The 17,949-nt window shown below is 42.9% G+C and overlaps 3 protein-coding genes across 6 annotated transcripts; all 3 read right to left on the reverse strand.

Moving 5' to 3' along the window:
* Window positions 1–2,673: 2,673 nt before the first annotated feature.
* Window positions 2,674–6,273, reverse strand: ambp (alpha-1-microglobulin/bikunin precursor). Of its 3 annotated transcripts, none has more exons than XM_061293351.1 (14): window positions 6,050–6,272; window positions 5,830–5,972; window positions 5,595–5,671; window positions 5,418–5,537; window positions 4,548–5,057; window positions 4,298–4,437; window positions 4,137–4,207; window positions 3,875–3,991; window positions 3,698–3,799; window positions 3,585–3,631; window positions 3,362–3,440; window positions 3,127–3,321; window positions 2,899–3,066; window positions 2,674–2,819 (listed from the first exon to the last, which is right to left on the reverse strand). In XM_061293351.1, exons 5-14 carry the CDS (start codon window positions 4,662–4,664, stop codon window positions 2,797–2,799), a joined length of 1,059 nt encoding a protein of 352 aa, XP_061149335.1. In that variant the 5' UTR covers window positions 4,665–5,057; window positions 5,418–5,537; window positions 5,595–5,671; window positions 5,830–5,972; window positions 6,050–6,272; the 3' UTR covers window positions 2,674–2,796. The 3 variants fall into 3 exon arrangements, with proteins under 3 accessions (XP_061149335.1, XP_061149336.1, XP_061149337.1); XM_061293352.1 differs by having other exon boundaries at window positions 3,127–3,294; window positions 6,050–6,271; XM_061293353.1 differs by lacking the exon at window positions 2,674–2,819 and having other exon boundaries at window positions 2,926–3,066; window positions 3,127–3,313; window positions 6,050–6,273.
* Window positions 6,274–6,450: 177 nt separating this feature from the next.
* Window positions 6,451–8,149, reverse strand: ptgdsa (prostaglandin D2 synthase a). Of its 2 annotated transcripts, XM_061293354.1 has the most exons (7): window positions 7,916–8,149; window positions 7,401–7,540; window positions 7,261–7,337; window positions 7,063–7,173; window positions 6,898–6,999; window positions 6,699–6,727; window positions 6,451–6,611 (listed from the first exon to the last, which is right to left on the reverse strand). In XM_061293354.1, the coding sequence occupies exons 1-6, from the start codon at window positions 8,132–8,134 to the stop codon at window positions 6,699–6,701; spliced, it is 678 nt and encodes a 225-aa protein (XP_061149338.1). In that variant the 5' UTR covers window positions 8,135–8,149; the 3' UTR covers window positions 6,451–6,611. The 2 variants fall into 2 exon arrangements, with proteins under 2 accessions (XP_061149338.1, XP_061149339.1); XM_061293355.1 differs by having other exon boundaries at window positions 6,451–6,727.
* Window positions 8,150–8,788: 639 nt separating this feature from the next.
* On the reverse strand, window positions 8,789–17,788 carry slc27a4 (solute carrier family 27 member 4). The gene is made up of 14 exons (XM_061293350.1): window positions 17,286–17,788; window positions 15,976–16,137; window positions 15,171–15,381; window positions 14,912–15,095; window positions 14,067–14,225; window positions 13,882–13,951; window positions 13,695–13,786; window positions 13,450–13,559; window positions 13,157–13,366; window positions 12,757–12,883; window positions 12,537–12,674; window positions 12,309–12,473; window positions 12,085–12,231; window positions 8,789–12,008 (listed from the first exon to the last, which is right to left on the reverse strand). The coding sequence occupies exons 2-14, from the start codon at window positions 16,134–16,136 to the stop codon at window positions 11,851–11,853; spliced, it is 1,932 nt and encodes a 643-aa protein (XP_061149334.1). The 5' UTR covers window position 16,137; window positions 17,286–17,788; the 3' UTR covers window positions 8,789–11,850.
* Between the last annotated feature and the right edge of the window lie 161 nt (window positions 17,789–17,949).

Below are 17,949 nucleotides of genomic sequence, written 5' to 3' on the forward strand. Positions count from 1 at the left end.
TTGATACTGTCGATACTGTGTCACTGAGTGCTGACACCTTCTGGACATTAAATATACTACAGGCAACCTAGTTGAGAAACTCGACACTGATTTAATGACCTAGTATATACATGAATTAATCTAAGTAATTATGTTTTATATTGTATTATTTCACATATTCATTTAAATTTAAAACATATTTTATTTATTAGTTACAGTCAATTAATAATGTGAACATGTATGTACATGTTCACATGAATGTTATGTTATGTAATGAATGTGTTGTGAAAGAAGATTTTTTACAAATTTTTATTTAAAACAATAAGTTTTCTCAATGTTTTGAAATAACCTGTTGCGCTTTTTGGACACAATTTCTCCTCACACGTCACAGATGAGGCTGGAGTACGGGGATTGAACCTGCGACCTTGGCGTTATTAATACCACGCTCTAACCAATTTAACCAGCCGTGGGTGCATGGTTGCGTAATATCATTTTCTATAGGTGTTCTATAGGTGACATGGCAATCCAGACTCCGCAAAAGCACTGGAATGCAGAGAAATTGCAACGCAAGCCGGAAGAGGAGCTGACTTGGAGCTGCTCCATAATTCTTGATAACTTCGAGGATGAACTGCAAAAGATCAGATATTGTTTTGGCAGATCCATCCTGTTGACAATGCGCTTCCTTGACAGCTCGTTCAGTGGGTCAAAACGAACTAAGCGAGATGGGTGCAGTACAACATGTCTCCGGCAGAGGGCACAAATCCTCCATAGTCAAGCAGTATTGGGTTTTGGTCAGTTGATGGTTTGAAATTTTCTGTTAAATTGTAATGTTAAGGGTTAAGAAATAAGACGGCACATCATTATAGCTGACAAGGAAATAATTTCTAAAAAAACACGCAGGAAAGAGACAATAATTTAATTCAGCATCAAATCAGTCTTAAATAACCAGAAACACTTGTTAGTCATTTAAAAGCCTACAATGGCACTGGAAGGATTTATTGTCAAACAGAAACAGCCTCCACCCCAAAATCAAAAATTTAGCCAAGCATTTGGATATGTGCTGTAGAAGTGCATCCTTACTGAAAGGAATCTCCCATATGTAAGTGAGCAAATGTTGTGTTTGGGTACAGAGACAAAAAATGAGCCATTTGATTAACTGCTTTCTTTATATGACTATATGTGTTTTATGTTGTTATAGGAGTTGGTGTCCCGCAAAATAACAAATGTCGGCATAACTGTTTTCTTTTTTTTCAACCTTTTATTTAAACACAAACACATTCAGTATCATAACACCATCAACTACAATCCAACAAATACAAAATTAAAACATCAATGTCGGCATAACGTGTGTCGGCTGGCATAGCAGCAACGCTGTCTGTCACTCAAAGTCGAAGTAAAAAAAAGTCAAAGTCTGCTTTATTATCAATTTCTTCACATGCCAAGACACACAAAGAAATCGAAACAACGTTCCCACTATCCCACGGTGACGACAAGACATAGTACACAATATACATACAAGTAAACAACACACAAAAATAAAAACAAGAAGGTACAAACCATGAATAAATAAGAGTGATGAATAAATAATAAACAAATAACACAATAAATAAGAGGAGCAAAAATGGAGCAAGTGTGTATACAGCAGACAGTCAGAATATAGCGTAAAAGTATATTTACTGCTTTTTTTTTGGCAGTACTAGAATAAAGTGTAATTGCGCGTTTACTACAGCAGGGGGCAGTGGCGCTCTCATTGTTACTTCTGTCACGTTTGCGACAGTGCAACATTTTACGACTTACAAGACAAGTTAGGATAGTCACGGTGGGGAGGGGGGGCGCGAATAGTTTTCTTCTTGCTGGGGGGGGCGTAACAGAAAATAATTGAGAAGCACTGGGTTAAATAAAGGTTAACCTAAAAAAAAAAAAAAAAAAAGTGAACCCTGAACTTTGAACCCGTGGTGACCCGCGGTGACCCGCGGTGACCCCGTGGTGACCCCGTGGTGACCCCGTGGTGACCCCTGGGTGACCTTTGAAAACTGAACTTTAAAAATCGAAAATGTGCACATGACCCCGTGAACTTTGAACCGACCTTTGACCCCTGGGTGAACTTTGAACCGTAAACTTTGACCTTTGACCCCTAGCTAATTACGTTTTTTTTTTTTTTTTTAAACTGGCATAGCAGAACGATCCACGGTCTTCAGATGCCGCGCTGTCGCCATCTCCTGGTCAGTTAGTGAAATGCTTTTGCTGATGTTTTTTTTTCTCTCAATTAAAACAAATCAATTAGCCAGTTGGTTTTCTTTATTTAATATCTATTATCAGACAAAACCAAATTGTGAATCAGTCACCTAGGCTATAGCAGAACAAACAATCCATGGTCTTCAGATGCCACGCTGTCGCCATCTCCTGGTCAGCTAGTGAAATGCTTTTGCTGTTTTTTTTCCCTCTCAATTAAAACAAATCAATCAGCCAGTTGGCTTTCTTTATTTAATATCTGATATCAGACAAAACCAAATTGTGAATCAGTCACCTAGGCCAGTGCTTCTCAAATAGTGGGGCGCGCCCCCCTTCACCCCCACCTCCTGCTTGGCTGTTTGATTTGGCCATGTGCACCAATTGAAGGAAATCTTGGCCCTCCTTTGAAATCTTACATAGCTTGGCGGAAGATAGTCTCAAAAGAAATTGACAAGACATTCATTTTCACATTTCATTTCTTTATTTGCAAAGTGTTCTGGCATAATATCCAAAGACATTTCCCCTACAAATAAATTGCAGTCGGTGTTTGGAATTTTGACTGTCAAAAAGCTTTGGATGTTCCCCTTAGTCTTCCAAGACTATTGCAGCTGTTGAAGAGAAAAAAAAGAAGAATATCAAATGAAATATTTCACAAGACGCCTTTCAAACGGCGTGTGGCCTGCTCACTTTTTACGCCGCAGTACTCATCACACTCGGCCTTGCTGTAGAACTTGTTGCCGTTGGTCTGGCAGAAGCCTGCTTTGTAAGGCAGACACTCGCCCAGCATGGAATCAAAAGACCAGTTGAGGGGCTCACCCGAGCACGGCACGGCGGTCAGGGGGAGACGACACACCGCTGCAAGGAAGGAACAATGGCATTACCATCTCAAAAAATACTAAGCTCACCCATGCTCACCTTCAGTGCGGCACCTCTGCAGACACTCCCTCTCGCTCTTGAAGTTGTTCTTGTTGCCCAGACAACCTCCATAGTTGAACATCTGACAGCTCATGGCGCTGGAGTTGTAGAAGTAGCGCTGGTGTATACCAAAACAAGGCCCCGCCTCCATTCCTAGACTGCACGCCTCTGAGGGGATGACAAAGATCTGACCCTCTGACGTTTTTCGATTGACTCTTATTTTTGCTGCTCTTACCTGATCCGTTGAACATGAGGGTGTCGTCACCAGAACCGTCAAATTCCATTTCGTCCAGTTCTACGTCCCTCTTCACCTTCTGTCTCGCAAACATGAACAACATGAACATATTTTTCCTCTTATATGTAGCTCCGCCCTTGACTATTGCTAACAAAGATACAAAGCAGTTCCACTCACATCACTAATTAACTCAACAGAGCATATTGACGAAATAATAACTTACCTCGACCACAATTGGTTCTTCCACCTGCTCACCAGGAACACAGTCACCTGTAAAAACATCTGCTGGAAAAACTGCCATTCGGAAAGCATCAATGTTACTGCTTTGTGCCATACCTTTGTTCTGTTTAAAGACAACGTTGTCGCTGCTGATCTCTTGTTCTTCGACCAGCGTTCGAAAGTCATCCAGCACCGTGGCCCTCACGTCCATGGTCCTACCTGTGGGAAGATTGCAACAACCCGGCTGAGGATAAAGCCCAGCAAAGTGATGCTGCGTGACGAGCGTCCACTCACTGTAAAGCTTCACTGTGGTGCAGTTCTGGCCCGATGATCTCTCCTTCATCATTACCATGAGGGCGTATTCCTCGTAGTTAGTGTGCACCACGTAGGCGTCCACTTCGGCGTCCGATTCTGCGGCGAAAGTAAGCAGAGTCACACAAATGGACGTCACAGTCGTTGGAGCTACCGAGAACAGCACTTTCCTGCAAAATAACAACATCGGGAATTTCCCCACTCTAATTCTCGGTGGCTTATTTATGATGAGAGAGAAACATACTTGCAAAACGAAAACGTCCTGGTGTTAGAGTTAGATTATAGACTCCACTTTTGTGCTTACAGGTCCCGTTTCTAAACACACACAGGAAGAAAAAAATCTTCAATTGTGAGTAATTGCGCATGCTGTAAAAGTGTATGAAGCACAAAACAACATGCACTGACTTGAGTACTGTTCTGGTCATTTGCAGTTCATCCTCAGCGGAACCTTTCTGCAGCACCAGCTTGCCGATTGCAGAGTCCTTCGCGGGGCAATCAGGAAGGCATGTCTTGGCCACAGCGATATCATGCCAAGTCCCTAAAAACTGGAATAAAAATATTGATTCTACACTTTGGTAGCAAAGTACATTTTAGTCCAGTACTGAGCAAAAAAAGGAGGAGGTAGAAGTTTCTTCAAAAAAGAAGTACCACTCACCCTGGTTAGGTCAAAGTTCTCCTGCGTAGGATACAGAGGTTCTGGAAGAACCAGAGCCTGGCTGCTGCAGGTCCATCCCAGGATTAGCGTAAAAACTAGAAACACAGCTTTCTGCATGATCACAGTCTTTCGATGCTCTGGTTCATGTGAGGAGCATTGACCCTGTGTTATATGTGTGCCTCGGCAGACAATGCAAACAAGTGAAAGAGCAAAGTTCTGCCACTTGTCCACTGACGGACTTCAGAATTTTGGCAAAATCAATATGTGATTATTTGAGGGATTAATGAATAACTGATGTGTGGTGCTTGTTACTTTTTGCTTTAGAAATTCACCTTGATCATTTTAGTTACTGACGGGCTCAAGACAACAGAGTCGAGTCGTGGGTCAAGTTTCACAAACATGTATTAGACCCTTTGTTCTCATTAACAATGATGTCATCCGTCATTCCATATGTTGGGACCAGCGTCTGGAAGTCGTCCAGCACGGCTTGCCTAACATCCAAAGATCGATCTAACAAAGACACAATCACAACCAGAATTTTTTTTTTTTTTTTATAACAAACCAGCCTCAAATATTGAAATATAAACACTATGTTGAATTGGTATAAGTTAGCAGATCATGTTTTATATTAAAAAAAAATACAATATGCAATATATTTAGTAGAATTTATAACTTGGCTATTTACTAGTGTTATTCTATCCTGACATCCCTAGTTTGAGCTAAGGCAATAATTGTTCAGGTAATAATTTTATTCCAAATAATATGATACAATTTTAATTCGCAAAATGAATCATCTAATTACTAATTGTTCATTTGCTAAAATTATATTAAAAATGATTTAACATGATACATTTTATTATCACAACTCACTGTAAAGTTTGAAGATGGTGGTCTTGTTCTGTGATGCTATCTCCGTGCTCAGCAGCCCCAACATGGCATACTGGTCATAGTCGGTCCGGACTACGTAGGCGTCAACATCCACGCCAAGCCCTTGAGGGAGATAATGGTTGATGTGGTGGTGGGCTATGAACAGTTATTGAAACTTACTTGGGACGTGGTAGAAAAATTGTCCTGCGGTGTCAGTTGAAGCATACTGAGTGGACGTCTGATGACATGAGCCATTCCTAAGCAAAAAAACAAACAGAGCCATTCCTAAGCAAAAAAACAAACAGTCAAGTGCATTTAAGTCCAATTTTTTTAGCTTGAGTATTATTTTTTTCAGGTGCCTTTTAATATTTTTTCCCCTTCATTTGAAATCATAAAGCTGTGCTTTCATCCCCACCTGGGAACTGTGGCCAGCACAGTGACGTTCCCCTGCTGAGAGGCTTTCAGGTCCAAAATGACAATGATGGGGTTTCCCTTCTTCTTTTGCATATAATGAGGACAGTCAGAAACAACCGCCACCTCGTACCACTTCCCCATGAACTGCAAGGAAGCATAATATCATGAAGCACTGAAACTATGTTGCAAAACAATCAAATTTGGGTTCGAGCTATGCTCACTTGGTCCAGATCAAAACTCTCCTGAGGGACGATTCGACTTTCACCATGCAGGATCCAGTCAAGGACAAACAAAAACAACAAACTCCGAATTCCTGGCTTCATAGTTTCTCTGCCTAGAAGTTACTCATCCCCCGTAAAAAAGCTAAGATTGGCATGTTGACTTTATGTAGGCGGTCGAGCAAAGTTCTGTGTACAGGTGTCAGCGTTTGTAAACAAGAAGAAATGAGACGCTACCACTAAAAAAAAAAAAAAAAAAAAAAAAAAAAGGTCATTTATCGAGTGCTACCGTTGTCAAACGTTTGTTTGTCTGCCCCCTTGTGGTTATTTAAGGGATGGACACGTACTGGGAATCAATAATACTCCAAAATAGTAAAACAAAAACAACGAGACAGTTTGGAGGATAGTGTTGTAATCTGTAAATGATTTATTTATGGAAATGTGAACCAGCAGATTTGTTTACATCATCATTCTCATAGTCAGGTTATTATTGAAAGAGAGGTGTTTACAGTAACTGATGGCAGGTAAAAGGCCAAGTCAATACAATGGAGAAGCAACAAGGGACCTGCAGATTTTAACACACATAGTGAAGACGTGCTGAATACATGATGAATCCTCATGCATTTAAATATTTGATTATCAATTAACTCACTTATCCAGAAGGTGATGGAGGGCAATTATCTGTTGGTTGAAAAAAAAAATGCAATAACTTTAATCCAGTCATTTTAATAGAATATAATTTTCTAAATATATTTTTCTCTTTCTTTTAGGCAGTGTGCAATGTGTTCCTTCATTTCAATGTGTTCTAAAATAGTCACAAAAATTATTTATTGCTGCCTGCCAATTTATACCTGCTAGCGGCGGAGTGAGAATGGCTTCTCTTGGAAATCCTCGAGATAAAGCGAAGGCTTTAAACTTCTGAATGACGTCAACCCTCACTCTGGGTGTGCGACCTGCGAGCAAATCCGTGATCATTGCAACGTTACTGCTGGTGCGCTTGTGCGTGTGTGTCTCACCATAGAGGGCCACCTGGGTGTACTCTCTATGAAACACTTTGTGTTTGAGCACCACTGCATATTCACTGTAGTTTGTGTCCACAACAGTGATGTCCTTCACCATGTTGTGACCTACGCATAGAAAAGCCCCAGAAAAAAACTCACATGTGAAAACGGCCAACATAACACACTGACCAATAAAAGCAATGAGTCACTTACGTGTACTAAAGTATGTAAATTGTCCTGGAAGATTTGTTTTCTCATAGTAGTACATTTTACTTTGACATCCTGCAGGCCTACAATACAAAGTGTCAAATTCTCACTGTCAAATAAGAAGTAGGTAACGCCAAAACACTTACGTGGCGTCCCACATTGTGAGATTAACGTTGCCGTTTGCCTGCGTTGTGACGACACCCAGGGAGACCTTCAGTTTGTCTCTGTACGGGACAAAGCTTGCCGAGTCATACGCCAGGCCCACGCGGTACCACCTACCTGCAAACTAAACACTCACAAACATAAATAAGCCATTTTCTGCCTGGAAAAAAAGTACACAAAAGTGAGTAAAAGTGCTCTATAAAGGTCATTTGTGGCCAACATTAAATAATCAGTTTCGTGTTATCTTTTAAGATAACATTCAAGGTCATTTAGGATAGCCAGCAGAGTTTTAGTCAATGTCAAAGCAAGAGCTTGATTACAAAACAACAAAAAGGAACACACAACATAATAGTTTGTTAGGGATATTAAAGTTACTTGTTGGATTATTAATAATACAGCCTGCTGGTCTTTAAAATATTTTTTGTACTTATTTCTCAAATCCCTAGCAATTATTGTATGCAAAATAAATGTCCTCAAAAGAACGTGAAGTCGAACGTACCCTCTGCAAGTTGAAATCCCTCTGCGGCCTCACATCCCTGCTCGCCATCGATGTACACAACATCACCATGGCAACAGCCACCACGGCGGTCCTCATGGTGGCGTGGAGGGGGGCGGGGGAGCGGATATAATGGACTGAGGTGAGGTGGATGAGCTGCAAAAACGGGCCACGGGAGCGAGTTGTGATCCAAGTGGACTCAAATCCTCTCTGCAGCGACATTTGTTTATTCTGTGCGATCCACCCACCCAGTGGTCAGCCAATCACGGCTGAGCAGCAGCAGGGAGCAGGAAACGGGGGCCAAGAGTTGGAGAAGCCAAAACAAGAGTCTGGCTCTGATCAATTCAGTGAGGGCAATAAATCATAGCTTTGTGGTTTTGGAGTGTCAGCTGAGGTTCATGTGGGGACCTCACAAGCACAAAAGGCTTTGGTGTCATGGGATTTGGGCTTATTGGGTCATTCTTTTTTGCTGTAAATGAGTGTTGGTATACACAAACCTGCTGATCACAAGATCAACACCATGTTGGTGGTGGCATCATACTGTTTTTCTTCAGCTGGAATTGGGCCTTAGACACGGTGGAAGGAATTATCAGCAGCAGCTTCTGCAAGAAAAAACCCCAAATCATCCTACTAGAACATCGGAACTTCATTTGGGGTACGCTAAATGGTGGGAGGCTTGATTCTCAATACAGCCACATCCCAGTTGTAAAAGGGTGTGCATATTAATGCAACTACATTATCTCATAATAAACTCAGTTGTACAGGTTAAAGTGGAAAATATTTGAACAACAAAAAAGCTGAGTAAGGACTTTTTATATCTTCTGAACATGTTTTGACTGGAGCGATATGGGAGAAAGGATATATGTCACCAACGAGTCAAGAATTTGCATGGTTTTATTCACGATCTTTCATTTTTCACAACAGCCTTTCTCATATGCAACAATATGGTGGATAAGAGGACATCGATGTGTGTGTCGCAGACACACAGCACACTTCACACACCTTTTATATTCCACACACACTGCGTGAGCTGAGAGCTGCCACCTGTGCAGGGACATCATATCTCAAAACAAAATAAACAAAAAAGCTTTAAAGCACTCATGTACAATTTCTTTTTCCTTCTCTAGCATCGCTTCATGTCATTAAAGGGGGAAAAATAAAATGTGCAAGAATAAAGTTGGGATGTGTTGATTGGGGTAAAGAGACAAGAGTGCTCCATAAACATGTCATACAGTACAGTAGTTCTTTTTGTACTGAAGTCTCGCAGATTGTATTAAATCACTTTTCAATTTTAAGTTTTGTGTTGGATGATGAACACAAACGGTGAATATATATTACAGATGATTCCGATCATTTAAAAAGGCCAATCAAGTCAGTAGAGGGACATTTCCTATCAATTATAATCATTAGATGTGTTCATATTTACTCATGGAATCACAGTGCAACACAAGAAAAAGAAAATACATTTTAAATTGTTTGTATACTAATAGGTTGGTCTCTCGAGTGCACATCTCCTCCACAAGCCTTCGATAACACTAAAACGGTTGCTCATCATTGAAACAAAACAAAACGAAAACAACAAAATTACTCACAATTTGCATGACCAGTGCGATTTCAACTAGAATGTGACAAGGGCCTACTAAGTGTGCTGTAATTTGATATTTTTGTGAACGCAGCACCCCTTTTTATCCTACAAGTCTCAAAACCAAAACATGCATTCCCTTTTACTGCATGACACCTTCAGTCAAACTCCAACACAGAATTTCCAAAAACTATTTAGCTTAAAATGAGACAATTTCAGAAATTTTACACATATGTTTGCAGCAGATTGTCTTCCATTTAAGCATGAACCCTTCCCAACAATGAAAGAATAATCACACAAATCAAAATTTTCAGACAAAGACGACATGAAAAATACACAAACATTGACAGATCAAAATATAATTAATAGTTTCTCAGAAATAATAATTTAAAATCGTAAAAAAAATGTGAAAATGGAAACCATACATTTTAGTGTGCTGCTCCTGTAAGGCTATTGAGTCACGCGCCCCCATAGGTCAAAGTTGACTCTTGGAAGCATCATTAACAGCCCTCAAGTGCTCCCATGAGATAAACGTTGCCATCCATCACCGTCTTTTTACATTTTTATTATTACCAGTAGGAAGTGGTGCAAACAAAACAAAAAAAAAAACCTCAGGTGATGGGTAAACGCAGTTTGGTTTCTTGTCACACGTCTCAAAGTGCATGACAAGAAACCACTCCAGTTTGCATTCTTCTCTTTTTTTATGGTTGCAAGAATGTAAAAATGTTAGGTGGACGGAGCAAGGAATGAAAAAGAGCTACAAACATAAACATGAAGGATTTGATCATTTAGCCAGTTGGACCGGACGTTTTGGTGGGTGCACCTGAAGAAGAAAAAGGGACAAAACCTTTGGAGACAGAAGCTGAATTAAAAAAAAAAAAAAAAGCGACCCTGAGAACCACACTTCATATTTTGTACTTTCTGGATGCCAGTGGGTCAGGGCCTGCGAATCACAAGTAAGGCACTGCTTGACGATGCTCATTCGTGCCTTTACAACCGCTGATGACAGACTGCAAAAAAAAAAAAAAAAAAAATACAATAAAGACATTTTGGACTTTCCCAGTTTTTTCCTACTCGAACCGTCTTTGGATCTTGTTCGGCTCAATTGAAGGTGCTCATTAAAAATGTGTTTCCTTCAAACAGACACACAAAAAGTGCTGTCTAACTGAACAAAGCCGCATAGCGTTGCCAGAGTCAGTTATGCACAAAGGAGTATTTGGGACACACACCAAAAAAAAAAAAAAAATGGATGGGGGACAAAATGTAATGCCACATTAAATGCTTTGGGACGCTACAACGTCATAACCTTCAGAGAAATTAATTGTAATGTTACCGGAAAAGTCGCATTGTTCTGAAAATTAAGTTGGACCTTTACAAGAATAAAACAAATTATCGTAAATTGTCGTGAAATTACAAGAAACAAGTTGCAATGTTACTAGACCAAGATCACATTGTTCCTAGAACTTAGTTGGGATGTTGCAAGAACAGATTAGGTCGTAATGTTAAAAGCCATAATGAGAATTGTTGTAATTTTGACACATGTACTAGTTATATTGCAACTTTATTCATTGTAATCCAAACGATACTATAAATTCATTACGTCACGATTTTGTTTCAGTGTGTTTGCATTACGCCTTTGGAGTCACAAAACAAACCTCACAAAAAATGTACTTTCTGCAGCACAACTGCATACAAATAAAGCTTGAGAGATGTCAAACAAAAATGACATTTTTGATGGCTATGGCGAACATAAATAACTTCCATTCCCATTAAATATGTAAACAAAGGAAATATTTGGTGCAACTTATTTGACTAAAACGCTTTGAATCACATCAGCTCCTGCGGGGTGTTTTCAGAGTATTGCGCTCCACAACACTTGATGCCTTTTCCACATGTCGTCCGGTGTCAGCCAAAGTTGACGAAGCTCACTTGGAGCCTTTTTGCAAGTCAAAAGACAAAAAAAAAAAAAGAAGACAGATGACTTCTCTGATGTCACAATCCCTTCTCAGCATCCTTCAAGTGTGTGTTTGTGCATGTGTGTCCTAGTTTTTTTTTTGGGCGGTCCAGCAAAAACAGACTCAATGTGGTTGGTTTCAAGCTACCAGAGATATCTGGTTACTGGCTTCATGTGTGTTATAACTGAGGTAGCCAAAGGGGTCGCTAGGGAGACTTCAGCAGGGGATGAAGGGAGAGCACTGCTGTGTGTGTTGTAGCAATCCAAAATGGGGCTCCGGGGATGTGGCTATTTCAGTTGCTGTAATTTTCCATCTTGATCACAAATCTTCATTTCTGAATCCGTTTGCGTGTGAGCGTGTGCATACATACACGTTGGGAGATGTCGAGGCAAGCTCCGTTATCACAATTTATGTTTCCCTGAAAGTATGGAGCGGTACAACTCCTCATCCAGCAGCACATAGCGCCCTCTGCTGGAATCCAGGAAGTACAGTCTGTCTGACACGGCTTTAGGGTCAAAGCCTTCTCGCCGAAGATCCATTTTCTGGAATTTAAACGTTCCTGTCAAGATAGAAAACACATGTTAGGATTTCAAATGGATGAGAATGTACAGGGAAACAAAAGAGAGCACTTTTACCAGTTTTGTTGACTTCTGGGAGAAAGCGGAGGAAGACCGGCCTGGCGTATGGAGGAAGAGCCTTGTCCAGATCCTTCACAAACTTTTCCAGGTCAGAGGAGTGATTTGGATCGGCGATGGCGGCCATCCCAGCCTTCCCTTCTGCACCTAAATAAACAATGGAGATTCTTCCTGTGAACCTTTCAAGTCAGAAAAGATGACTTAAACCAGTATTAAGATTTTACCAGGTACTTCCACCCCATAGACCACAACATCTTTCATGTCGAGCAGCCTGCTGAGTGTCCCTTCCACCTCGGTGGTGGAGACGTTCTCTCCTTTCCAGCGAAACGTGTCTCCCGTCCTGTCCTTGAAGTACATGTGGCCGCACTCATCCATGATCAGCACGTCGCCTGGTGAGAAGATAAAATATCAAACCCAAAGAACTGCATAGCGTAGAGGCAGTACACACTTACCGGATAAATAAGCACTGTCTCCCTTCTTGAAGACACTCTGAGCAATCTTCTTGCTGGTTGCCGATTGATTGACATAACCGTCGAACCTGCGTAGAGGGTCATTCTGAATGATCCTGCCCACCAGTTGACCAGGCTCGCCTAAACAGATGAACATTTGGAGAGTGAGGACTTAGCAGATTTGTTTTCATGAATAGTATCCAGAAATGATGAAGCCACTCACCGGGTTTACAGGGAATGCATACACCGTCGGGCCCTCGGATGAGCTCCATGGTCTCTTCATCTACCCTCACCAGTCGGATGGGGTAGATGAAGGGTAGAATTTGACTGTTGAAGCCGCACGCTCCCACCTGTAGGACACCCAAGGGCCAAGAACAGAATTGAGAACCAAAGGTGCAAAACTTGCCTTCATGCCATGTCAGGAAACAACTTTATGTTCACATTCACTGGCGGAGCTAGAGGGGGAAACGTGGGGGTCACTAGCCCCCCCTGAAATATGCTCAGCCGCCCGGTCCTCGGGTGCCAAGCAATTGACTTTTGGATGTTTTTCTTTTTTTTTTTCGAGTGACACAGCCATTCACCAGACCTCAAACGATCAGGCTTCTCACATCTCAAGCGCCTACCTTGTTGTCAAAGTTCCCTAAGCTGCAGTTGCACTCAGTTGCACCATAGAATTCGGCTATCTGCGGAATGTTGAATCGCGTCATGAATTCCTCCCATATGGACTGACGCAGGCCGTTCCCGAGCGCCATGCGCACACAGTGCCGTTTTTCCATGTCGCGTATCGGCTGGTTGAGCAGGTAGCGGCAAATCTCACCTATGTACTGAACAATCTGAAGGACAAGAAGAGAACACAGGTCTACCTTCAAAGAAGGAAATAAACATGCTCAAGATAATGACTTGTGTGCTTACTTACAGTGCAGTTGTACTTAGCGCAGTCGTCCCAGAAACGGGAGGCAGAGAACTTCTTTCTGATGACGACACTCATGCCATGGATTATACACTGGCCCACCCCCACAATGTTACCTGTCAACAACAGAGACATGGATATAATTTGAAAGTAAAAGTACTTGGGCTCTATCTCCAAAGTATCAGATATCATCAATATCTTCTAACATTTTTATTTACTGTAAACAGGTCAAGATACAGACGCTTGTTTACCTGCAGAGTGGTAGAGTGGAAGGCAGTCGTACAAGACGTCATCCGGCGTCATCCTGAAGCCGTAATACACCAGAGCGGCCATGCGGTAATACCTTTGACCACAGGAATGTGAGAGTCAAGTTAAAACTATGTTTGCGCTTGGTGCACGAAAAGCCAAACGTATCAATCAAAATCGCTTGCTTCCTACCTGCTGTGCACAACAATGGCCGCTTTAGGCATCCCCGTGGTTCCTGACGTGTAGATGTAGAAGAGGCGATCTGCAAAATAGAGTAGTGAGATCACAGGGAGTGGTGGAAAGGTTTTTCTGCATGCCGATGCGACTACATGACTGTTTCAGAAATACTTGCAGCTGATTCGGCGTGGCCTTCTTACCTGTGAAGCAGCGTTGTGGTCGACTGGGCAGGTGCGACGGGGCAGCGGCCAGCAGCGGCTCGAGGCACTCGGTACCCTGAGGTACCCGTTTGGGGTCCCAATCTCCGGAGCAAAACATCTGCACCGTCTTCCCCATTGAAACGTGGACCTCGGACACAGCTGGAGGAAACAAAGCACTTATTTTAAAAAACAGATACAACCATTAAGAAGATGTGGAGGATTCGATGCAAAGTAGCCATCAAATAAATGACTCTGCAAAACGGCCGACTTCAGCACCTTTTTTATTTTTACATTGGGCAGTCACTCAAAAAAGTGCCACGAGGCAGTTAATGACTAATTTATGAGCACTCCACAACGCTGGCGTGCAGTTGTCCGACTGTAATGCGGCTTCGAATGTTTAAAAGCAAAAATACTGCAGGTATGAGAGTGACATCATAGTAAAGGTTATTTGTTCATTTATGATTTGTTTAGAGTTCATTTAATTAAATCTTAATATTAGTCAGAGACTGAACAAGTCGCTTAGCAACCGAATCAAATAAGGCTTAGTAACTTGCTATGAGTTCAAGACGCTTTCAGCTACAGAACCAAACTCCCAATCTTATCGCCTTCACTGTATTTAGTCTTAAGAGAATGTTGTGTGCTGACATTCCATCATTCTTTCATGAGCCATTTAAAAGCTCCAATGACTGATACCAAAGCGAGGCCCCGCCCCTCCAATATTATAAGTGCGCCGTACATTTTCTGTGCTCCACTTAACGTCTCGTGCCAAAGCACTCAGCAACGCACGTCAACGGATGCAACGGTGTTTCAGCTAGCTTTCTCGCTAGCTAGCAAACGCTCCTTACCATCAGTCAGCTCAGATCCAAACACCACCGCTTTGGCTTTGGAAATGGTTACGCAGTGCACCAAGGCCTCGAGTCTCAAATTAAAGTTGATGAGGGCGGCCTCCACTCCAATCTTGGCCATGCCGAGCCACAGTCCCACATACTGGGACCTGTTCTCCATGAAAACGGCCACCACGTCGCCCTCCTGAGGGTTGAGACAAAGAAAGCGGAGTGAACGTCAAACCACTGCGAGTTGTTTACAAATCTGGATTTGCCGTACTTGAAAGCCGCGTTGGAGCAGCAGGTTGCCCACTCGGTTGGAGTACTCGTCTAATTGTCGGAAGGTCCACGTCTCGCCGGTGCCTTCGAAGATCAGTGCCGTTTTGTCGGCGTGACGACGCACCGTCTCGGCGAAGATGGCGGGGATAGTGTTGTTCTGCCGCAGGTGGCGTTTGACGTTCATCTTGACCCGCAGCAGCACCACTGCCGCGCTGAGAAAAAAAAAAAGAACTCATTGGCTTCTATAGAAGGCTTTTAAACAAAAAGTTTTAATATCAGAACAATGATATAATTGATTCCATTCATGTGTGATGATGGTAAGAAAACAACTATACAATAATACCGTTTTTTTTTTTCTAATCTAGGATAGTGACGATGACAACACCTGCAATACAAAAGGTGGCGGTCCGAGGGGCAAAAGGGAAACCTTGCACTTGGTATTTCACGTACGCAGCAACGGCGTAAAGGTCCCGATAATAGAGTGCCATATAATTATTGCTACATCAGCAAAACTAGTTACCACTGCAGCCATTCAAATTTCACAATTTCTTCCACTTAATCACAATTGCTTAGTTTACAAAAGGAGTGATTGATGACATCTGTCAACATGATCACATTAGGGAAGAATGCTTTGCTCTTCCTGCCAACTATTCAACTGCCATTATGCACTAACCTGCTCTGCCACAAAGTTCCTAAAGAATCTCTGTCATTTAATCCAAGCCAATGACTAAGATGCAAATTCATACTTCTGCTTCATGATCACTGGCGAAGCTGGGATTTTTAAATTCACTTGACTCAAAACTTACTGCAAGTCTCTGCCAATTGTTTTGACGAAGATCCGCAGGAAGCGCCATCCTCCGCTACCCAGGTAGAAGATGAGGATGGCTGGCAGGACTTGGAACCAGGGCAGGCCAATCAGCAGCCTCAAGACAAACAGCAGGACTGTGCAACACGCTAAACGCAGCATCCTGCAATGAAGTAAGCGTGTCAAAGGGTCAAAGGTGTGACAAGAAAACAGCCAAGTTGAAGAAAGGTTAAATGAGATAAGACTTTCTATTGTGCTGGATTGGCGCAAAACACACACTTAAAAAAAAAAAATGGTCGGATTAAAATGCTACTCTGCATTTTCTTCTAAACTGACCTAAATGTTTTTGTGGGGCGTTCACGACTGTTGTTATGCCAGATTACCCGACATGATGTCATTCATTCATTCGGTGTTTTGGACCGTGCATACGAGTGGAATCACTATAAGTGGACACCGATCAGACCCCGCCCGATCATAGCGTGCACCCAGAGGACAGAGCGCGTCCGGTCACCCCGTCACATAAATGTCTCGAAACAAATCGTGGGGTCACGTCAGTACCTCGCAATTACCTCAAACCTTAGTAAGCATCAAAGAATCAACTCTGTGCGTGCTTCGCTCATTGATCAAGCAGCCTCGAACAACCTCAATGATGCATGTTCGATATTGGCAAACTACCAAATTAGAATCTTTCGCTAATTGATTAAAAGAGAAAATCTATAGTCTCCCTGGTGGAGGTCACAAGTGTGAAGTGACAGCTGGGAAGGTATCCGATGACACCTCGGGATGAAGTTAACTTTTCATGATGCAGTCATATACATTAAAAAACGCAGCCGCCGGGCTATCATCGAGCGTCATGGAAGGTTGCATTCTGACGATATTCGGCAGCTCTTTGCCTTTCTTCTTCCTTAAAACGTAGATGTGAGCGGCGAGGTAAGCGGTTGCTGTTGCACCCGGAAATTTGCGCGCAGCATCATATTGCAGTTGTGGGATGGCAGCGAGTATGCCATGTGCGCGTTTACACAGGGCCTCGAGAGATCGTGTGGACGGGCAGGTCTAACCTGAAGGTGCTGCCATGCGCAATCGAGACGCAAATGATACAGATGGGTGGATGGATGCTTGGTGCGGTATAATAACGCGAAAAAACGCAGCGGATGTGCCGTATTGCTGCCGGAGCTGCGTAAAGCGGTCGAACGAGCTCTCAGTCAAATGGGTTTAGCGCACTGATCGCTCACAAGGTTGACAGAGGACAAGCGCACGGTCATCATCACATCAATCTTTTGTTACACGCACTCTGACACAAACGCCTCTCACCTGGCCCGGTCACAGCGTGTAATATGCAAAAAAAAAAGAAATCCCAGACGCGAAGCTTCTTGATCGGCTTACAGGCCAGCCTGCTGCTGGTCTCCTCCTCCGCCTCGCGCACGGCCGCTTGAGACGCACGGAAACGAATACGCGCACCGGGGATCTTCCTCCCTCTTGTTAATAGCACAGCGCCTCCGTTCCGATTGGCCTGGCTGAGCGTGTCGACTTTGACCCGGCGAGCATCATTCGTCCATTATGCCGATGCGCGATGCTTTCTAGCTTCATTGTTGCTTGATGAAGCCCCTCGCGTTGTCGTAATTCAAATGACCTTATAGTTTTCGCATCAAGCCCCCGCCCACCGCGGGCAGCTTGCAGCCAGAGCCGTGAGAATAAGCGGTGATTGACAGGGATCTCGACAAATCGAAGTCTTGTATTTTTGTTGACGTCACGGCTAGGCAGGGGGAAAGAGCTTGACGGAAGGAAAATGCGGCGAGGCCTGCCCGCTTGTTACCGCCCGCTGCTGCTGTTCATTGCACAGAGCATTTGTGCACCCGGTAGTGAAAAATACCCTGATGCGGAACTAAAGGGGGGGGGGGGGGGGGGGGGTGCTGAGTTTAACAAGCACTGCCGATAGCGCATGCGTTCCGGTCGCTGTGTTCACCAATGCGCATGC

This window comes from Syngnathus typhle, linkage group LG12, assembly GCF_033458585.1.
Source record: "Syngnathus typhle isolate RoL2023-S1 ecotype Sweden linkage group LG12, RoL_Styp_1.0, whole genome shotgun sequence".
NCBI classification, from domain to species: Eukaryota; Metazoa; Chordata; class Actinopteri; order Syngnathiformes; family Syngnathidae; genus Syngnathus; species Syngnathus typhle.

What these genes read in the sequence shown, in the direction of transcription:
- ambp (XM_061293351.1), bottom strand. Translation starts at nt 4,664, where the DNA reads ATGCAGAAAGCTGTGTTTCTAGTTTTTACGCTAATCCTGGGATGGACC. An exon ending in ATGACCAGAACAGTACTCAA is followed by an intron (nt 4,208 to 4,297) that starts GTCAGTGCATGT and finishes GTGTGTGTTTAG; the next exon opens with AAACGGGACCTGTAAGCACA. An exon ending in AGGACGTTTTCGTTTTGCAA is followed by an intron (nt 3,992 to 4,136) that starts GTATGTTTCTCT and finishes CTTTCGCCGCAG; the next exon opens with AATCGGACGCCGAAGTGGAC.
- slc27a4 (XM_061293350.1), bottom strand. Translation starts at nt 16,136, where the DNA reads ATGCTGCGTTTAGCGTGTTGCACAGTCCTGCTGTTTGTCTTGAGGCTG. An exon ending in GCCATTGTTGTGCACAGCAG is followed by an intron (nt 13,787 to 13,881) that starts GTAGGAAGCAAG and finishes CTGTGGTCAAAG; the next exon opens with GTATTACCGCATGGCCGCTC. An exon ending in TAGGGAACTTTGACAACAAG is followed by an intron (nt 12,884 to 13,156) that starts GTAGGCGCTTGA and finishes GGTGTCCTACAG; the next exon opens with GTGGGAGCGTGCGGCTTCAA.
- ptgdsa (XM_061293354.1), bottom strand. Translation starts at nt 8,134, where the DNA reads ATGTCGCTGCAGAGAGGATTTGAGTCCACTTGGATCACAACTCGCTCC. An exon ending in CTCACAATGTGGGACGCCAC is followed by an intron (nt 7,338 to 7,400) that starts GTAAGTGTTTTG and finishes TTTGTATTGTAG; the next exon opens with GCCTGCAGGATGTCAAAGTA. An exon ending in TCTCACTCCGCCGCTAGCAG is followed by an intron (nt 6,728 to 6,897) that starts GTATAAATTGGC and finishes TTCAACCAACAG; the next exon opens with ATAATTGCCCTCCATCACCT.